This window comes from Asterias amurensis, chromosome 16, assembly GCF_032118995.1.
Source record: "Asterias amurensis chromosome 16, ASM3211899v1".
NCBI classification, from domain to species: Eukaryota; Metazoa; Echinodermata; class Asteroidea; order Forcipulatida; family Asteriidae; genus Asterias; species Asterias amurensis.
The window spans coordinates 2762729-2782174 of NC_092663.1; the positions used below are offsets into that span (position 1 = coordinate 2762729).

At 38.1% G+C, this 19446-nt stretch overlaps 2 protein-coding genes across 4 annotated transcripts; both read right to left on the reverse strand.

Annotated features, from left to right (window-relative positions):
• Positions 1-1625: 1625 nt before the first annotated feature.
• On the reverse strand, positions 1626-8598 carry LOC139948862 (uncharacterized). 2 transcript variants are annotated; one of them, XM_071947216.1, is made up of 10 exons: positions 7625-8598; positions 6900-7159; positions 6118-6186; positions 5829-5942; positions 5413-5522; positions 5189-5244; positions 4213-4265; positions 2806-2939; positions 2465-2612; positions 1626-1763 (listed from the first exon to the last, which is right to left on the reverse strand). In XM_071947216.1, the coding sequence occupies exons 1-10, from the start codon at positions 7898-7900 to the stop codon at positions 1715-1717; spliced, it is 1269 nt and encodes a 422-aa protein (XP_071803317.1). In that variant the 5' UTR covers positions 7901-8598; the 3' UTR covers positions 1626-1714. The 2 variants fall into 2 exon arrangements, with proteins under 2 accessions (XP_071803317.1, XP_071803316.1); XM_071947215.1 differs by having other exon boundaries at positions 4213-4283.
• Positions 8599-12728: 4130 nt separating this feature from the next.
• LOC139949051 (inositol polyphosphate 1-phosphatase-like) lies at positions 12729-18834 on the reverse strand. 2 transcript variants are annotated; one of them, XM_071947450.1, is made up of 5 exons: positions 18698-18834; positions 17352-17846; positions 16575-16839; positions 15702-15873; positions 12729-14598 (listed from the first exon to the last, which is right to left on the reverse strand). In XM_071947450.1, the coding sequence occupies exons 2-5, from the start codon at positions 17553-17555 to the stop codon at positions 14046-14048; spliced, it is 1194 nt and encodes a 397-aa protein (XP_071803551.1). In that variant the 5' UTR covers positions 17556-17846; positions 18698-18834; the 3' UTR covers positions 12729-14045. The 2 variants fall into 2 exon arrangements, with proteins under 2 accessions (XP_071803551.1, XP_071803552.1); XM_071947451.1 differs by lacking the exon at positions 18698-18834 and adding an exon at positions 18395-18419.
• Between the last annotated feature and the right edge of the window lie 612 nt (positions 18835-19446).

Here is a 19446-nt window from a genome sequence, read left to right on the forward strand (position 1 = left end):
ATATGAAGAAATTGATGGTGTTGAACGGGTTTAAGAAATAATAATAATAAAAAAAATAGAAAAGACTTGTAATGCGCATACATCCAACCAGCTGGGTGTTCAAGGCGCAGAATATGCACGCTCGATGTGGGGCTCGAACCCAAGGCCCTAGGATTAAGAGTCCCGTGCTCCACCGACTGAGCAAACTCGTCCACAGATTTACATTAAAATTACACAGTTTAAAGATAATGATGGTAGTAAGCTTCCCTTAAGGTCTTTGAGAAACGACTCAAACAATTTCATAAAATTTTTTATTTTTATCTCAGTGAGACGGAAATTGTTGCAATCAACAGATTTACGCGCCTTGCTTGAAAACATTGCTATATGACTCTTGTTTCCTTAAAAACTTGACTGTTGAAGCTTATGTTAAATTACACAAATCTTCATTCACAGTAATTAGGGATTCATGTCATGGCCAAAAACTTTACTTACAAAAGGTAGCAAAACAGAGGCGAAAAAGAAGGTCCTGTATCGCACGGCCCCGACCCAGCAATGTTTGAAACAGCCGACTAAGACAGGGTCACTACTGTGTTATCCTCAAAGCCAAATAATGATATAAAATCTGTATTTTGCAGGGGGAAATTTCAATTCCTTCTGCGTCCTTTTGCTTCGTTTTGCAAAGGGGCAAAATATGCATTGACGCTCAGTGTGAGCATACGCGCATGTGCTATAAGTTAGTGCTGATAGATTGTACATTGAATATTTTGGTAAGTATTCGTTGCCTTCTGCGTAAATTAGCGCATGCCTAAGCTTTTTAGTTCCTATAAAAAATGTGTATATTATAAAAGTTTAATTACAAAGTTTGAGTTTGATGGACACATTTGTCTTGTGGCACTGTCTCCGATGAAGCCGTCCATTTTATTTTGTTTAATTTTTTAATGAAAATTCATTACAAAATAATTGTATATTTTATAAAATAATAGTTTAATTACAGAGTATTTAAATATTGAATTGAGAAAAGGTTTGTTAATTAAAAATTTGATTTTACTTTTTTTTATCAAAACCATTTATTTATGGCTCGTCTTCTAGGTTTTATTCATGCATAAACAAATTTTAATATTATACTTCCTTTAAACAGAGATGATGTGGCATTTCTCTTCACAGAACTCAGGAAAGTACCACGTAAACAATGCTTACACATATCGGTGTATTAGTGATATTATTTATCCCATGCAAATTTGACATCTATTATGTTTTTATGGTCATTAATTTGTAGAGAAATTGACAAAATGTACACTCCATTTTTCATTAAAGGATCAAAGTGGCCCGTCTTGGCTAGTTCAGTGTTGAAAAGCGTCCATTTTTCAGGCATGTGAGACTTCCAGTTGATTTCCTCTTTAGGGTTTTGATTTTCATATTTCTTTTCTTCACTTTCTGTGTACAAAAGTATAGGAGTACTATCTTTTCCTCTTTTTTTCTTGCCAAGTTTTCTCTTTTCCTCTTTATTTTTTTCCTGGATAGTACTCACATTCCTGCTATTTAAAATGACTTATGGACAAGTGGAAAAGCTGAACGACGAGTGAAATGACAAGTTAACTTGTCCTGCTGGCTCGTCTTTAAAAAATAGTTGGGGGCAAACCCTGTCTGGTACCCATTGCATCTATGGTCCACTATGTGGTGATCCTGACCATGTCTCTTTGGTACCATGCTTGTTGCCATGGTGACCAAGTGTGCTTCATGTAGGCGTGTCATAATTTTCAGGTACAGGACACTTTCCGGGATATCTAAAGGGTTAAAACAAGTATAAATTGTGAGCAGGGGAAATGGCAATGGCATACCAGGGACTCTGTTGCCCTTTGCCTCGGTGCCCCTTCAAAGGTTTCCCACAAACTATAAGATTGCCCAGTGCAAGTCGGACCATGGAGGTAGAAATAGCAGACTGAGAGGGGCAATAGAAACATTTCTTACAAAAGGTTTCTTTTCGTGGAACGGTTTACCTGAGAGATTGTGCATTGAGCCCACCTTGACATCTCTCACTTCTATGTACTGGTGTTTACAGAGTCATTGATTTGTCTTTTATATCTAACTGGCTAGTGTTTTTTGCTGCACTTTATCTGCTTTTGTTCCTGTTGGTATAGAGTGCTGTTGCTGCTTTTATGTGACTCGTTCTATCATGTTTGTTTCTCCCTTGTTCTGTGTATGTGTATTGCTTTTTCTACAGGGCCCCCAGTGAGATGAGTGTTTTGACAATGATGTTGCTATAATATCCGTAATAATAATACAAGTGTCTTTTGCAAAATTAAAATGGTCTTGCCCTCTCAAAAAAAGAATATCCAGGCCTGTAATATTCATGTTAAGATCAGCTGTGGCACTAGACCTTTTGTCTGGGTGTGTCACAATCTGGGGAATTTACCACAAAGTCAGATTTGCCTTGTTAGTGTTGTTGGTGTAAGCAATTCCTTCTGTATTAAATTGCGATACTAACCTCTTTAGAATTTCACACACTCCCCGCCCACGGACGCCGTTCACATTAAACTCGCTCAGTCCCTCGCGGATTTGTACACTCCAGTCTCTGTCCATGTTGAAAAACATTACGTCATCGATTGTCACTTCCACTGATAACCTGTCTCCAACTTTACACGACAAAAGAAGAAATGGTCAAACTTTCTAAGAAATAGTTACAATAGTTTGTTATTTTATGCATTATCTTGAGATACACCAAGTGAGAAGACTGGTGTTTGCAATCACCAAAGGTGTCTATGCCTTTAAGATGCAATGCTTTGTTTGGATAACAAGAAAAGACACTTCGAAAGTTTTGAAGCTTACCAAGTGGCTGCATACTAAAAGCAAATTTCATTGGCGGATCTTCCGTTTGTTCCATCAAATCAGCCAATGGTAGATCGACATGTATGGCTGGGATGACCTCTCCAGATGGATGGATTATAAACCCAGTAGTCAAGCTGCAACGAAAATCCATCATATTAAAAGTAATAACAAGACAGTTGATTCCGAAACAGATCCGAAACAAGGACTTTGAAAGAGCTTGCAGGGATTGTATGTTTCTGTAATTTTTGACATTAGGGGTATTTTTGACATTAGGGGTATCATTTTTCTGATAAAGCTTAATGCCTTTTAAAGACATTGAACATTTTGGTAATTGTCAAAGACCAGTCTCCTCACTTAATGTATCTCAACATAGTGCATAAAATAACAAATCTGTGAAAATTTGAGCTTGATTGGACGTCGGAGTTGCGAAATAACTATGACAGAAAAAAAAACTTGTCACACGAAGTTGTGTGCTTTCAGATGCTTGATTTCGAGACCTCAAACTCTAAACTTGAGGTCTCGAAATCAAGTTCGTGGAAAATTACGTCTTTCTCAAAAACTACGTCACTTCAGAGGGAGCCGTTTCTCACAATGTTTTATACTATCAACCTCTCCCCATAACTCGTTACAAAGTGAGGTTTTATGCTGATAATTATTTTGAGTAACTAATTGTGTCCACTGCCTTTAAATAATACACCACAAAACCAAAACCAAAACTAAACCAAACATGGTTTCCAAGGAGGCCTTTGTTTACTTTAATTACCAATAGTGTCCACTGTCTTTAAGGGACAATTTTTTTTTTTTTTTTTTTTTACCACTCGATCGTTTTAATCTTATATAAATGTAGATGTGTATAACAAAACTATCAAGCGAAAATTGAATTTCAAGAGGTGCTCGCGTTTTTTTATTTTATTTTTTTATTTATAGATATTACCGAACATCCAGAGCGGTTATTGTCGACGCAGGACTAGTAATAATCTGTAATTGGAATACGCAGCTTAGGATACGTTACTGCCAGTAACGATTTTCAGATTCAGATTTTGGGGCATAAAAACTTATGATTTCAAAAAATTCTTTTTACTATCGAAAGCTGTTGTAATTTTAGCCAAGGCAAGTGAGTTGTTACTAGTAAGTTTAAGGGTGATTTCCAACCGCCTATTTTCCATTTAAAGGCAGTTAAACGTGGTTTCTGTATTTCTTTTATTGACTGCCTCAAAAACAATACAATAAAAACAAATATAAAAAGTTGTATTGTCTCAAAAACATTTATCTTCAAATGGATTAATATTTCTGCCCGAGAACCATCTTTTATGAAGTTGTTGTGTATCATAAAGCATATACCTTTACGTTTTTGCATTTATTTTAAATCGTTGGGTGCCCCCAAATGTAACAGTGGGTACTACTTACTTTGAAACTCGACCGGGAAAACAAAAGGCTCCAATCTGAATACACGTGCCATTCTGTTTCAACAAATAAAACTAAATTAAGAAGTATCAAGTAATAAACCACAAGGGGTTAAGAACAGTAAAAACTATAATAGAGGATTCATTATCATATATATTCTGAAATGTAGAAATTCGATAATGGGTTGTTATGTTTTATAGATTTCCCCATCCCCAATTTGAACAATAACATCGGCTCATTCAATTTCGTTTGAGAATGAAAGCTCCGTGGAATCAGCATTTTATAGGCAATTGAGCAATTCAAACTCACCAGCCGTCGATTTCACAAAACTCTTCCTAAATTAAGACTAATATTGGGACTTAGGACGAGTCCCAACCCTGCACTGTAGCATGGAGACCTTAAGATTAATCCTAAGTTAGGAAGAGTTACTCGTCCTAACTCGAGATAAGACGAGTCCTAACTCTTTGTGAAATCGACGGCAGAACAGTTTAGCATTTGCTATGATCAAATACATTCATTTAAATTAAGCAAGTCACAAATATCTTTGAATTTCGCAAAAGTAAACAGCATTTAATTTAATGTTTATTTAATGTTTATTTAATGTGTCAATATTGTAAATTAGACATTCACCTGAAGAATATTTAAAATGTAGTCTAGATCGTTCATATGAAATTTAAAGACTAAAACCAACTTGAACGAGAACGAAACTTACTCATCGGGCACGAAAACGAACTAATAAATCCAATGGTAGCTCAATAAAAATGAACCAATGGGAATAAACGTGAAATTGACAGTGCGCAGTAAAACCAAATTAATTCCTTGCTGAAATTAGCCTGTAGTAAAACTCAACACTAATTTCTTGCTGAAATTAGCCGGGAAAACGTACATTTGTCTGCTGTTTTTGTTTCTTATTTTGATGTCTTCCTTTTAATTTGTTCCCACTTGATATTCTAGTGTGTCTTTTTGTTCAAATTCTTACCTCAAGAACAATGAAGTTTAAGATGTAGCTATGTAAGTCCGTCCACCTTCGCGGACCTGAGAAGTAAAAAAAAATATCTTGTCAGAAATTCCGTAACACGAAAGTTCATCATCATCAAGACATCATACGTTGAATTAACAAGTTATTTTACATCGTGTAAGTGCCCACAGATACTTTGTGTTCCCAAATAATGAAGACACGATAATCACGATAATCAGACTTACCGGACGATCTGTCTTTGACGCCTGTAAGGACCACGCCCTGTTCCTCCCCATCATCAACTTGGACCACGCCCTCGATTGTACCAAACTGTTCGAAGTGGCTTTGCTCCATACTGAAAAGTAAAAAATGTAGTTGCAAAAATAGTTCCATGCATCAATGAAGTTCATTATACTCGATTGTTTTTTTACAATAACGATTTTTTTAATTTAGTATACTTACGATTTGAGGTTTTCAAAGGCTGTTTTGACCATTTTTTTCCCCATAAGTAAAGTTCACACTCGAAAGTAAATAGGTCAATTAATGTGTATTTTTAAAGATTAGTTGTAAACACATAAAGGGGTTGGATTGTTATGTTTCCTTTTTTTTTTTTTTTAATCACACTTACGATTGTTTTCGGATATTTTGTATATACACTTACGATTTGAGGTTTTCGAAGAGCTGTTTCGACCACTTTTCCTTGGCGATATTTTCGGCAGCAAGGCTCGGGTGCACATCGGTGGCAAAGTCGTAGAAAGTTGTCGATGCAGTCCATCTGCATTGATCAAGAGTATGTTGACAATGACTTTAGTAAACAAAGATCTCTGTGGAAACCCCGCTTGCTTTATTATTTGTATTTGTTTTGTGGTGTATTATTTAAATTACTGTTCAAGTAAACCAGAAACTTTAATAACATGTGTGCCTTGTTTTACTAAATGAAATTAACTCACGTAAAGGAACACCTGACGTGCACCAATGGTCGGTTGTCCACTTCACTCCAGTCTTTTCGTATTCCAACCCTTTTGTTATAAAAAAGAAATCATCAAAATCGTTACAGAAATTTAGCAATTGGGACACAAACCAATACGAAAGGAATTCAAAACACGAGTATGACCTTTCACAAAACATCCGAATAAAGACTTACAATTGTTGTAACATTTCCTCATGCCCATACTTGAAGAGAGGGTATCCTTTTGGTAATTATATACCAAATAAGTTGTTATGCGAACATGTATTTTTTAGTCAAACCAATAGTGTCCACTGTCCAGAACCTTTAAAATAAGTATGAGCATAAAACCTTACTTGGTAACGAGTAATGGGGAGAGGTTGATAGTATAAAACATTGTGAGAAACGGCTCCCTCTGAAGTGGAGTATTGTTTGAGAAAGAGTTAATTTTCCCGAATTTGATTTCGAGACCTTATATAATTTTTCTTTTTATTATCTCGCAACTTCGATGGCCGATTGAGCTCAAACTTTCACAGGTTTGTTATTTTATGCATAATAATGTTGAGATACACCAAGTGAGAAGACTGGTCTTTTAGAATTATTACCATTAGTGTCCAGTGTCTTTAAATATCCTGAAAGTTATACAAAGCTCTGTACGCATATTTGTTTCAAAGATTCAAAGAGACAAAACAATATTTGTACCAAACACTACCCCCTTTTGAAACATTCGTAGGTGCCCCTCCCAGTGGCAATTTAACTGGCCTTACACACGCATATTATAGTTACCGACAGTATCCATTGTAGTCAATCTTCCATTTACTCAGGGGTTCAATGACCGTGCATTCAAGACCCGCCCCATTGAACCCCTGGCCAGTGACACCAGAGACAGTGCAGTGAGGGTGCCGTGGGAGCACCAAGTCACCACGGCCTGGTAGCCTTAAGATGAACCAAACATCCCGCCGAGCATCGGGCCTGATGGCGACCCGTGCGATCAGTCGAGTCGCCCCGGTCAGATCGGAGCCGTTCACGTAGAACGAGTTGTGACCCTTGGTGGTGGGGACAAAAATTAGAACATACAATTACAGAATAAACAGTCGAAGGTTCTAAATCCAGGGTACTTTTTGTAGGGCTCAAAACACAATGTCCACAGATTTTCATTAAACTAACACGGTTTGAAGATACATGTAATGAGTGTTGAAAGCTCCCCTTAAATTATTAATGTACTATAGTGTACATTGTTGTTTTTGTAAAATGCGTGAACTTTGTAGCAATTTAGCCATAGACTACAAGATGAGTGGTTTTAATAAGTCTAAAGTTACATCAAATAAAGGAATTGATAAAAACATTAATGCATTAATACTTCTCGGATTGTGTTTTCTTATCATGGATTTGAGTTATTCATACACATAATTCGCTCTGGCTTCGGCGATATCTCAAATGAAGGGTTCACGTGCTAGTTTTATGATTTACATTTATAATGTATTAAAACAATCGAACGGTCTAAAACCTACGTTTGGATCGTCCCCAATTCCAGAATAGACTTCGAGTTCACGCACTCGCTTCAGTGCCGGGTTCGAATCCCCGTCCATCCCCTCTGACTCTTGCATCCTCTTGCGTCTCACCAGAGCCAGCATTACTTTCATCGTGTAGTATTTCAGCGAGAACCACCTTCCCGGGACGGCGTAGATGCCGTACATCGGCGCGGGGTCCCGTGTGGCGAGGTTCACCGTGATGTAGGCAAATACCGGAACCGCTAAACTCCAAAACAAAACCCACACATAATCCATTGTGACTGCTGTCAAAAATGCTGATTCCAGAAGCAATTCTTCACCGAAGCCTTTTGTTACTCCAATATCTTGTTCTTGATAAACTTCAGAATAATCCTTTATGGTTTTAAGTTGTTCGTCTCCTCCTGACGATGACTCTTAGAGCTGGTCGAAACGTCGAAACCAATTAATAACTCACTCCGCCGTATTGAAAATAACGATCCACAAAGCTAGTATAGTCCCAGCCGATTATCTACAATCCGCCCAGGTGGTTGTTAAAAAGCAGGACATTTCTTTTCAGAACTGACAAGTGCTCCAAAATTCCGAAAATCTACTCCGCGGTAGTAGAATATAAAGCAGGCAGTTCTCTAAAGAACCAAGTCTACCTGGCAAGTAGATACACACATTTCTACCTCCATGGTGTTACCGCAAACTGAATTGATATCTCACCGTACAATGCCCCACTCCCATAACAATGAACACCATTTAAAACAACCAGAACCGATCATAGACACTGACAATGATATAGCAAGCAGCAACACCCACCAACTCTCCACAACCTATGACTCAGTGCGAACCCAAAGGTAGTCCACTCTAGTGAGATCAGATGCGACTTCAACCCTTAAGGGCATTCGTGTGAACTCGGATTGTTATCCTATATATAAGCTTTAAGTCCGGGTTTGTCACAACAAGGGTATTATTTAAATGCCTACCCTTCGGCTTGGCTTACACCGGGTCAATGTGGAGCAATGCCGTGACCACTTAAAGGCGCTGCCGTCGATGTTATAGGACTTTAGGACGCATTGAACCCGTTCTAAAGTTAGGACGTTCTGACTCGAGATAGGTTTAATCCTAACGTGGAATCGACTGCTGGACACTTGTCAAAAGACCAGTATTCTCACTTGGTGTATCTTGGCACATGCATACAATAACAAATCCGTAAACATTTTGACTAAAATTAATTGGTTGAACTTTGAAGTTGCAAGAGAATACTGAAAGAAAGAAAAAAGAACAACCTTTTTGTTGCACACGTGTGTATGCTTCGGGCCTGAAGTCTGTAACTCGTTCTAAACTTGGTTTTAAAATCTCCAGTATTTTAAAAGTAGATCCATGATGAGAGAATTCTAATTAAAACTTGCAACGCATGATACATTGTTAACAAAGTAGTTCACAAAATAACTTTTGGGTGCAATCACTCTCAGAATCGTAAACGCCACTTGCAGTATTTGCAGGAGTCAATAAAAACTACAGCTCTTCCAATCCAAACCCGGGGTCGGCATTAAAGTAGTATAATGTACTTTAAATAGCTGGTAAATTAATGGATTAGACAAAAGCACATAGAACAGTTGAACAAATAAATATGTCAATATGACGTTGCATGAACTTGGCACTTTTGGTAGTTACTCAAAATAATTGTTGGCATAAAAACTTACTTTGTAATGAGCAATGGAGAGCTGTTGATATTATAAAACATTGTGAGAAACGGCTCCCTCTGAAATAACGTAGTTGTTTTTAAGCAAGAGGTTATGTTTCACTAAATTATTTGAATCTTAGAAAAACGGCCTGAGGCTTTTTTCAGTCATGTGTGAAAGCACACACATTTTGTGATGCAAGGTTTTTTGTCTATCATTATTTTCTTCTAACTTCGACGACCAATTGAGCTCCAATTTTCACAGGTTTTGTGCATATATTCAGATACATCAAGTGAGAAGCAAGTCTCTGATAATTTGTGTTACCAAAAGGTGTCTTGGAAAGTTGAAGCTTGTTCTATAAATATATACCTGTTCATGTTTGTTGTGTTGTCATTTAACCTTCGAGAAAGACTCTGCTAGGGTCGAAACGTCAGGCCATTTCACATTTCTTTGCATTTCTTCTTTACCGTCAGTAAAATATCCACATAATACAACAATCTATATAGTAAAAATGCTCGCATATAATAGTCCAGCATATCAAAAAGTGTATTAGTTCCCTCAATTTGCTCGCGGGCACAAAGGCTTTATGGTGACAAGGGCCTGCCACTAATTTGATTATGGGGTCGCGTTACATTCGATTTGGTTTTGTGAACAATCATAACAGTCAACAACACCTATGCCCTCCAAAGAATAAAAAAACAAAACACAATTGAGGGCTCGGCTACCATGGAAATTAATCCGTGGGTTGAGCTTTGCTATCGGCAATGTCAGTGACCCCAAGAAACGGCTACAGGTTGGGTTGCGTTCGATCACATGTAACGGTCGCACCGAGAGCTATATATAACTCTATGGGTGCACCCCACAGCCCACACTAATAGCAGAAAACAGAGCGTCGATCCCAAACACTAAACATACGATACACTCAAAACATTATGATAGATTTGAGAGCCCCCCAAAAAGTGTTTCGGTGTAAAACAAATTTGCCCAATATTGTGACCTGGGGTTGTTGACTTCCTACTTTTGGGTGACATTGGGCCCTTACAAAATTAATTGGTCCCATTTCTTGAGGTGTAGGGACACTTCTCAAGATCGATGCTCGGACGTTTGGAAAATTACACTGGTGTAGGGGTGTTTTGGCTTTGTGGGTGGGGGGTGGGGGAGGGGGGGGGGGGGTGATTACTCGACGGGCCCAGGGACTCCCCCAACTTTATTAAGTTGAGCAGAGGATTAAAGTTCAAGAGTTAACAAATAACTTTCCCTTTACTCTAAACAGCTGAGACTTCTTGATATTTTTCGTGTACTTTTTTATAACTAGCAATTTGTACTGTTTACAATGGGAGTATGTTTAGTGGAAATGTATACCTTTGGTAAAGTATTTGGCTATATAAACTTAATTTATGAAGCCTACATCAGGTTTAGAAAGTAACGCATTTTGAAAGACATTTAAATTCGAAGTTATGTGGTGATGTGAAAAGATTAAAGTTAAACATCTGGGTAAAACATTACAATCAAAATTTAAATGGCGGAAAAACTCAAAATTGCGCAAGTGGCACTTCCAATGAAAGATCTTAAAGATGAATGGGAAACTTTTAAATGGGGCAAGGTCAAGACCAGGGCAACAAGTGCCATGCTTCAAGGCCCGTAGCACACAACAAAAATACAATGTAACAAAACAAAGTTCTTGGGACAATTATTTTAGTTTTAATAACCGTTTATTCCATTATCGTTAAATATATATTACTTCAATTGTTTACAATGATTAAAATAAATAAAATAATGAACATGATTTGTTTTGAACTGAATGTCAGTAATCCTCCAATAAAAGAAATTTCTTTTCAATTAAAAGCAATTTTTAGTTTTAAAATGGCAGTTCGCAACCTCGCTACTTTTCATAAACAATGTATTGTCATCTGTTCACAAGGCGTGTCTCTAACATAATTCTTATGAGTTGAACTCTCAACCAGATTTTGTTTATTGCTAAAACTTTACAGAAAATAATGAAAACGTATAACGGGAATATGGAGGCAGTTTTGAATTATAAAAAAGAGGATGAAACAAGCTTTAACATGGTTTGAATAAATAAAAGAAAAGGTATTAACAGAAATACATTGAATTGAGACTTTTTGGACGCCTGGTGGCAGCAGACTTACTAGGTAAATTCCCATTGTTTAATGCAGTTCTGAGCATCCCACAAAGAACAATGGATTTAACTGGTAAGTCTGCTGCCACCTAGCGTCCCCAAAGTCCCCTTTTCAGTATCAACCCTGATTTAACATGAGAAGAGATTTGCCAAAAGGAATACAAATTTCTGATAATGTTTTTTTGGACTAGGACATGTGGATGACCAAAAGAGCAAAAACGTTCACATGTGCGTTACCTTTACTTTTTACAAGAAAAATATTGACATGTTCGCTATCTCTCTATCTAACAAAAATGATACCATTCAAAATTCACACTGAAAGAGCTAGAGTAGATGTGCATAGAATAACTTTTCGTTGATAAAAACGGCAGTTAGAATTGTGCCATGACATTACAATGTAAAATTAATTAATATATTAAAAAGTGTTTAACATTGATAAAACTGAAAAAATTAATATTCGCATAACTTAAAATAATGTTTGCCTAAATTGCTAGTTTTCTTTTTGAAATTAGACCAAACCTGATGTTTGAAAACAGTAAAAACATAATTATTGGTTTTTGTACTACTTTCTTTTGACTCCAAATCACTCAGGTGGGATTCGAACCCACGACAGAGTGCTTAATAAACATCAGTGTATAGTGTATCAGTGTACCTTTTTTCTGACCCTGTTTGAGTATATAAACATAAACAAACAACAACTTCAAAGAAACCCTTTCTGATGGATTTGAAAATGTGCCATATTTATTTTTATTAATTAGCTATAATTTATTATCCACCGTGAATTTTAAAATCTACAAAATATACATCGTGAGTATATAATTTAAGATGTGTTCTATTTACAATTTAAAAACAGTCTAAAGGCAAGGTACACATGAGTAAATAACGTGATGAGTCGATTGCTTGAACTTACTTTAAAAAAAAAGTTGCACCAAGGATAACAATTAATTCTATAATTATTTGTAGTTGTAACTGGACAAGATCAAATGTTAAATATCGGGTGCAGCATTGGTAATATATTGTTACCAACTTGTATTTTAAGGAACACGTTGCCTTGGAACGGTCGAGTTGGTCTTTGAATAGCGTTTGTAATCATTTGTTATAAAATGCATATGGTTAGATAGATGATTTAAAAGTAGAATAAAATGATCCACACAAATTTGCCTCGAAATTACGTGGTTTTCCTTTTACTTTGCGAACTAACACGGTCAGCCATTTATGGGAGTCAAAAACTTGACTCCCATAAATGACCGACCGTGTTAGTCGACGAGGTAAAAGGAAAACCACGCAATTTCGAGTGATACTTGTGTGGGTCATTATATTCTACTTTTAAAATATCTTTCTAATCATATGCATTTGATAACAAACGCTTTTCAAAGACCAACTCGACCGATCCAAGGCAATGTGTTCCTCTAAAACCCTTCACTGTAGAATCAAAACCCTTTGAAGTAATGTAGTGTTAGAGAAAGAGGTTATGTTTTCACCAGACAATTTGAATCTGAGAACAGGCGTATGAAAGCACACAATTCTATGCAACTACGTTTTTTCCTTTCCTTGGTTATTTTCTTGCTACTTCAACGATCAACGGGAGACTTTTGAATGCTAGGTGGCAGCAGACATGAATTTCCATTGTTTGCGTAGGTCTGAGCATGCGCACATTACCAAGAACAAAGGATTTACCTGGTAAGTCTGCTGCCATGTTCTAAAAAGTGCTCATCAAGACTTCATGTGCACACTGCTATAACACTTTACTGACAAAAGTGGACATCAACAACTTACCTGTCAGTTACACTGACTTTTTCAAGACTCTATCGTGAGAAGAAGAAAAACACCCTATCTGGCAGTGAATTCTACATGTTTGTTTGTTAATGTTTAGATGATCATCCTGTCCTGGAAATCGGCAAGCTCCCACAAGGGGATATGAACGGCAAGCCGGCAACAGCCAATCTCTTCCTTATAAACATTGGTTTAACATCTATGATTGTGAGTTGCGCAAATCAAGAAATTGTGATTCAGTAACTAGACGACAATACTTATTCTAGTCATTGTGAAATCAGCAGTTAGCTGGGTAGGATTCGAACCCATGATTATGAGTTGCCCAAATCAAGAAATTATGATTTGATAACTAGATGACAATACTCAAACTAGTCATTTTGAGCTCAGCAGTTAACTTGGTAGGATTTGAACCCACAACCCTGTAATTGCAAGTCCTGCAGTCTAACCACTAACCAACGCAACCAGGGAAGGCACATTGTGCGCCGTGTCCTGATTTTGTTTGTAATAATACATGTACACCCAATGTGGAATCAGCTGATAGCTTGGTACATGTAGGATTTGAACCCACAACCTTGTGATTGCAAGTCCTGCAGTCTAACCACTAAACCACAGTAACCAAGACCACAAACTTTAAATTGCATTGAACAAAAACACACACTGATTGGTCCATCTTTCCCACCCCCACCCATCTCCAATGTGCTCCTTAAAAGTTGGAATAATTTGAAATATCCTTCAAGACTTCTGTTAGCACATCTTTGCTTCGATAAACGACTATCCCCCCAAAACACACACTGTTTGGTCTATCTTTCCCACCCCCAAGCCCCCATATCGGAAGTGATCTTTACAAGTTGGAATAATTTGATAGTGTCTCCAGGACTTGTAATAGCACATCTTTGCTCCGATAGGCGACTATCCCCCCGGCATTAGCCCACTTCTGTCCCGCTTCTTTACTCCCATTGGCATCAGGCTTCTCATACCTCAACTCCGCCTCTCTCAGATCCAGACCAGCTGAATCTGAACCATCCCCACTCCCCTTCTTCACAAACTCTTGATAAATCTCCAGAGCTTTTGCAAGATTCGCCATCCCTCCATTCATTGATTTAAGAATAGCATGCGGGGCGCACGTATCCCACTTGAACGTACTACCCTTAGAAAGTATGTAGGCGTCGACCAAATAGTCGATCGTACACAACATTTTGTAGCCTGCCCCGCCCGCATATTTGACCTTACCGTCTGTGATGGGGCGAAGGGCCGTCTTGATGTCTTCCTCCTCGCTCCGGCTGAGTATGACCGAGATGCCAGGGGTAGAGGGGTCGTTATTTGCTGGCATTGACGGGAGGGAGTTGACCTGAGTGTCCCCACAGCTTACACCCCAGACGTGACGACCTTGCCAACTGAGAATTAGAACGGGGGTTGATTTCACAAAGCGTTAAGACTAGTCTTATCTCTTTAGGTAAGACGATCGTTACTAGTCCTAAGTTGGGACTATCTTTGTGAAATTGAACCCGGGGGTGAAAGTATTGAAAAACAATTTACATTATTGATGTTGGCATCATGTCCACAACATCAGTCTTGGGTAAAACCAAATAGTATTCTTTATATCCGGATGGAAAGTTAAAGGCAGTTGACACTATTTGTATTGTCAAAGACCAGTCTTCTCACTTGGTGTATTTCAACATATGCATAAAATAACAAACCTGTGAACATTTTTAGCTCAATCGGTCATTGAAGTTGTGAGATAATAATGAAAGAAAAAACACCATTGTCACACGAAGTTGTGTGCGTTCAGATGCTTGATTTCGAGACCTCAGATTCTAAATAAATGAGGTCTCGAAATCAAGTTCATGGAAAATTAGTTTGTTCTCGAAAACTACTCCACTTCAGGGGGAGCCGTTTCTCACAATGTTTTATACTACCAACCTCTCCCCATTACCCATTACCAAGTAAGGTTTTATGCTAATAACTATTTTGAGTAGTTACCAATAGTGTCCACTGCCTTTAACATAAATGTTTGTTGAGGTACTCGCTGCTACAATATAGAAATCAAACTGCCTCAAGCTACCGGCCAATCTCAGTGTTCTAGTTGTAGGAATTTTTTTGGCTCAAATCCCACCAGAGTAATAAGATTGTGTATTCCAATGGGAGACTTTTGGGATGCTTGGTGGCAGCAGACTTAACAGGTAAAATCCATTGTTCTCGGTAAAGTGCGCATGCTCGGAACTACGTACACAATGGACATTTACCTAGTAAGTCTGCTGCCACCTAGCGTCCCAAAGTCTCCTATTGCAGATTATTCTTCCTGCGTGGACATACATGTAACCGCTCAAGATTTTTTGGTGTTATCTCAAAAAGTCTACAACCTTTTGAAACGTAATTTACACAGGTTAGTTTTATTGTATATATCTACACTCTATTGGATTGAAAAACCCGTACAGTTTCCAAAAACCAAGGTATACTTTGCCTTGAAGGTAATATTTTGTTTCAGTTTTTGACTTACCGGTCGTCCTGGTCAATGATGTCAAATGGCTGATTCACAACACCCATCAGTGAATCCCCATTGTTTCTATTAAACACTCCTATTAGTATTATTGCACATTTAAGACCTTCTTCGTGTATACCGTCTGCTGGTGTGTCCTCACTACGCCCTTTGATGTATTGCGCCGTCCCATCTGAGAATAAAACCGAAAATGTGAAAGAAGATGATCATTATATATTTGGTATGCGTTAACACCATGTGTGTATCTACTTTCCAGGTAGAGTTTTTTTTTTTTTTTTAACTGTCTTTCTTTATTCTACTATTGGGAGACTTCTCAGTGCTGAAAAGAACTGTCCTGCTTTTGATGATGATCATTATTAATTTTGGTTTTACCCATATACATGTATGTACACAACACTGATGTGTGTTAGTATACTCAGTACTTTCCCCAGCTCTTTAAAAAGAAACAGGCATAGGCTAGGATGGGATTCTAGCCCATGACCTCTTACAATTCTACAGCTGTGTCCTACCAACCAGCAGACCACCGAGATTGCCCGGTAGCTAGAGGCAGTTCAAATCCGATGTTTTTAGCAGTGGGTACCGCAACGATTTAATAGAAGGAAACTTGCAAATATCTGAAAAATTGGAAAGCTCCATTAACAAAAAGAGCCCTTAATAATACATCCCTTTTGTATGGCCAACTCACACCTATTATCTCTCTGTTATTTCTTGTCCAGTACAGTGATTAAGTTTGCTTATCTAAGAGTCCTTGGATTCACATGTCAAGAAAGCTCCTTTACAGAAAGAACCAACAATAATACATCCTTTTTTGTTTTTGCCAACTCACACCTGTTATCTCCATGTAATTCCTTGTCCAGTACACAGAAAACTTACCAATAGGATCAATCCAAATTCCCAGAGAATCAAAATCCACCTCTACGCTTAAATTATCCAGTCTTGAATCAGGTGGCATGTGAATCTCCTGATGAACTGCCTTGGCTAATAATGATGCAGCACAAGCATTTCCATCTAGCACCTTGGTCAGGAGAGTGCATGTTTGGGCCTCGGTGGGTTGCACAGCTACTGTGATTGACTCCCCCAGGGTGTTGGTGAATTTGTTGCTCTCCTCTCCAAAGACATTGTCCTCCAGGCTGGGAAACTATTTAAGAAGAGAATTGTAGGATCTAGACATTGGTTTCAAGCTTAAAGGAAAGGGATACTTTTAGTTTTTGGATCCATTCGATTGTTGCAATCCTGTACAAATGTAGATGTATATATACAACTAAAAAAATTCAGATCGAAAGGTGATTGCGGTTTTTGAGATATCGCCGAAATTCCGGAGCGAATAATGTCCACGCAGGAAGCTCTGAAAATAATCTCTGATAGGAATACACAATCTGGAAAGCATTATTGTGGTAACGCTTCTCAGATTCAAATTTTGGGGCATAAAAACTGATATGTTTATACATAACCACATTAGCTAGAAAGAAGTCAGGAAGAGAAATGTTTCTCAAAATGTTTTACTATCGAAGACTTCTGTATGCTTTTAAACAATAGTTTTTATTGCCATTAATTTGTAAGAGTGATTACCAAACGTGCCTTCCCTTAAAAGGAAAGATTTACAATGGTCTGCTGCCATTTGGCCAACGGAGAGAATGCTGATCAGTGTACCTTTTGAGCGATGTCATTTCTTATCATCTCTTGGATCAAGACGTCACCCAGCGTCTTGAAGTCCTGGAGGAACCTCTTGTTCTTCTGCTCTCCCTTCTTCTCCTCCACCAGGAGGTCAAAGAGGGCCTTCTCCGAGCGGATGATACGGGCAAGATTGGCGGCTTTCTCAGACAGTGCCACTAAGGAGCAGAGGAGGGCTGCCATCTTGGAGATGCTAGCCTCAGGGAGGACAGGAAGGTAAGGTTGGTGGACTTGTGAACCACCTGGAGCATTTGCACAGTAGCTGGCTTAAGAGAGGACAGGAAGGTTAGGTTGGTGGACTTGTGAACCACCTGGAGCATTTGCACGGTACTGGTCTCAAAGAGGACAGGAAGGTTAGGTTGGTGGACTTGTTTTCCACCTGGAGCATTTGCACGGTAGCTGAGATTCTGTTTACATGACTTTCTTGAAATTGATTACTTGTTAAGATGCAATCTGTGTTGATGAGGATGAAACCTGTGTTTAGATGAAATAAAGACCAATTAATAATATTCACACAAAAATTTACATCCAATAGACCAATTACCAGGGGCTCCGTATTAGTAGTGCTGTATAGCTAGCTGAGGCTAGCCACGGCCACAGTGGGTAGTGTACTGTCGTGCGATCCTACCCAGAACTAACACATTTTGTCAAGCAATCTATTCAAAACACATTGTGCAGATGTCCCCAAGAAGACTACAATTTCTCTTATGATGGCCCCCATACCTAAAACATGAATAATATTGTTAAACCGCTCGCCCTTGATGGGCTAAACTGGATTTAGAGCCAACCACTTTAGCTTTGCATGCACTTACTGACACTGAATACTGATGATCAGTGAGTAACCACACAACTGGTTCACTGCAAACTATCATTCGGGGGGGGGGGGGGGGGTAAAAGGCAATAGCTACCAGATCATGTCATGGAGCAATATATTATTATTATTATAATGATATGGTCCTCATGGGTTGGAGGTAGGATCATGTTCTACTAATTATTAGAATTAGATAAATTGCAACAATTACAATCAAAACAACGATTCATCATGATCATTTACATCATGGACGATCTTCCTGCCTCTTTTACGGTTTGTATTATAGTATGTTTGTAGGCCTATAAATAATATTAGCGATAAGCCACCACACAACAAGCAATTAAACAGCAGGATCGCAGCACTGCAATTCCGCCGCTTCGTCGATTCATCACAGTGGTCAAGGACAAGTGTCTTTTGCTCTGTTGGAATGAAGTGCCATTTCTTTCCGAGGTAAATATGTCATCGTAATTCTCTTTCGTTCTTTTGTCCAAAACCCTCGATAAATGCAGCTTACCTTTGTACATAACAGAATAGACCTTCAGCTTTCTGTTTCGTGACAGCCGATCGATCATTTGTGTCCTAAACATGAACCATCATCGCTGAACAAATCACAGATCACCTTTATGTTCATCGCTTCTCTTGACATAACCCCGGAAATGAATGAATGGTGAATAAAGTGCGTACACATTGTCCGTACATTAGATACAAATGTACCATGTATTTTGTGATGTCCATTGCGAGAACAGCGCTGGCGACTATCTATGAATTATTCATTAGGTGAGCGGAATAAGCCGCGCCTACTAATAATTTATGAATGGGACGGAGATGGTTGGTCACCAAAAAACTACTAAACTAAAGCTCAAATAAATTAAAATGCCAGTGGACTATGAAACCCTGATATTTTACAATGTGAAATAATTAAGGATTTGTTTGCTAGATGGCAAGGGCGGGGGTGTCGATCTGAGCATATCTGAAAAAAAAATGTACGTGACAACTGGTGGTCAAAACGTTATAAAAGAGAATTAATTTATTCAAATAAAATTGTTTTATTCATCAACCACAACCATTCATTCTGCTAGGCAACCATACCTAAAACAACCCATTCGGAACGAACAAAGGGAAACTTTTATAGAATTATTAATATTTTAAAACATGCATTTCATTGGTTTTTACTAATAATTTTTAGGATTAAGCAAAAAAATATAAAGCTAACTTATGAGCTTAAATTGGAGGTTTGGTAAATAGAGTATAGTTAACCCCTTT

Excerpts from the sequence above, each read along its gene's own strand:
- LOC139948862 (XM_071947215.1), bottom strand. The coding sequence starts at position 7,900 with ATGGATTATGTGTGGGTTTTGTTTTGGAGTTTAGCGGTTCCGGTATTT. Across the intron at positions 5,943-6,117 it reads CACGTCAGGTGTTCCTTTAC|ATGGACTGCATCGACAACTT; the intron begins GTGAGTTAATTT and ends TGATCAATGCAG. Across the intron at positions 2,613-2,805 it reads TTTTAGTATGCAGCCACTTG|TTGGAGACAGGTTATCAGTG; the intron begins GTAAGCTTCAAA and ends TGTCGTGTAAAG.
- LOC139949051 (XM_071947450.1), bottom strand. The coding sequence starts at position 17,555 with ATGGCAGCCCTCCTCTGCTCCTTAGTGGCACTGTCTGAGAAAGCCGCC. Across the intron at positions 16,840-17,351 it reads GAAATGACATCGCTCAAAAG|TTTCCCAGCCTGGAGGACAA; the intron begins GTACACTGATCA and ends CTTCTTAAATAG. Across the intron at positions 14,599-15,701 it reads ATCATTGACCAGGACGACCG|TTGGCAAGGTCGTCACGTCT; the intron begins GTAAGTCAAAAA and ends TCTAATTCTCAG.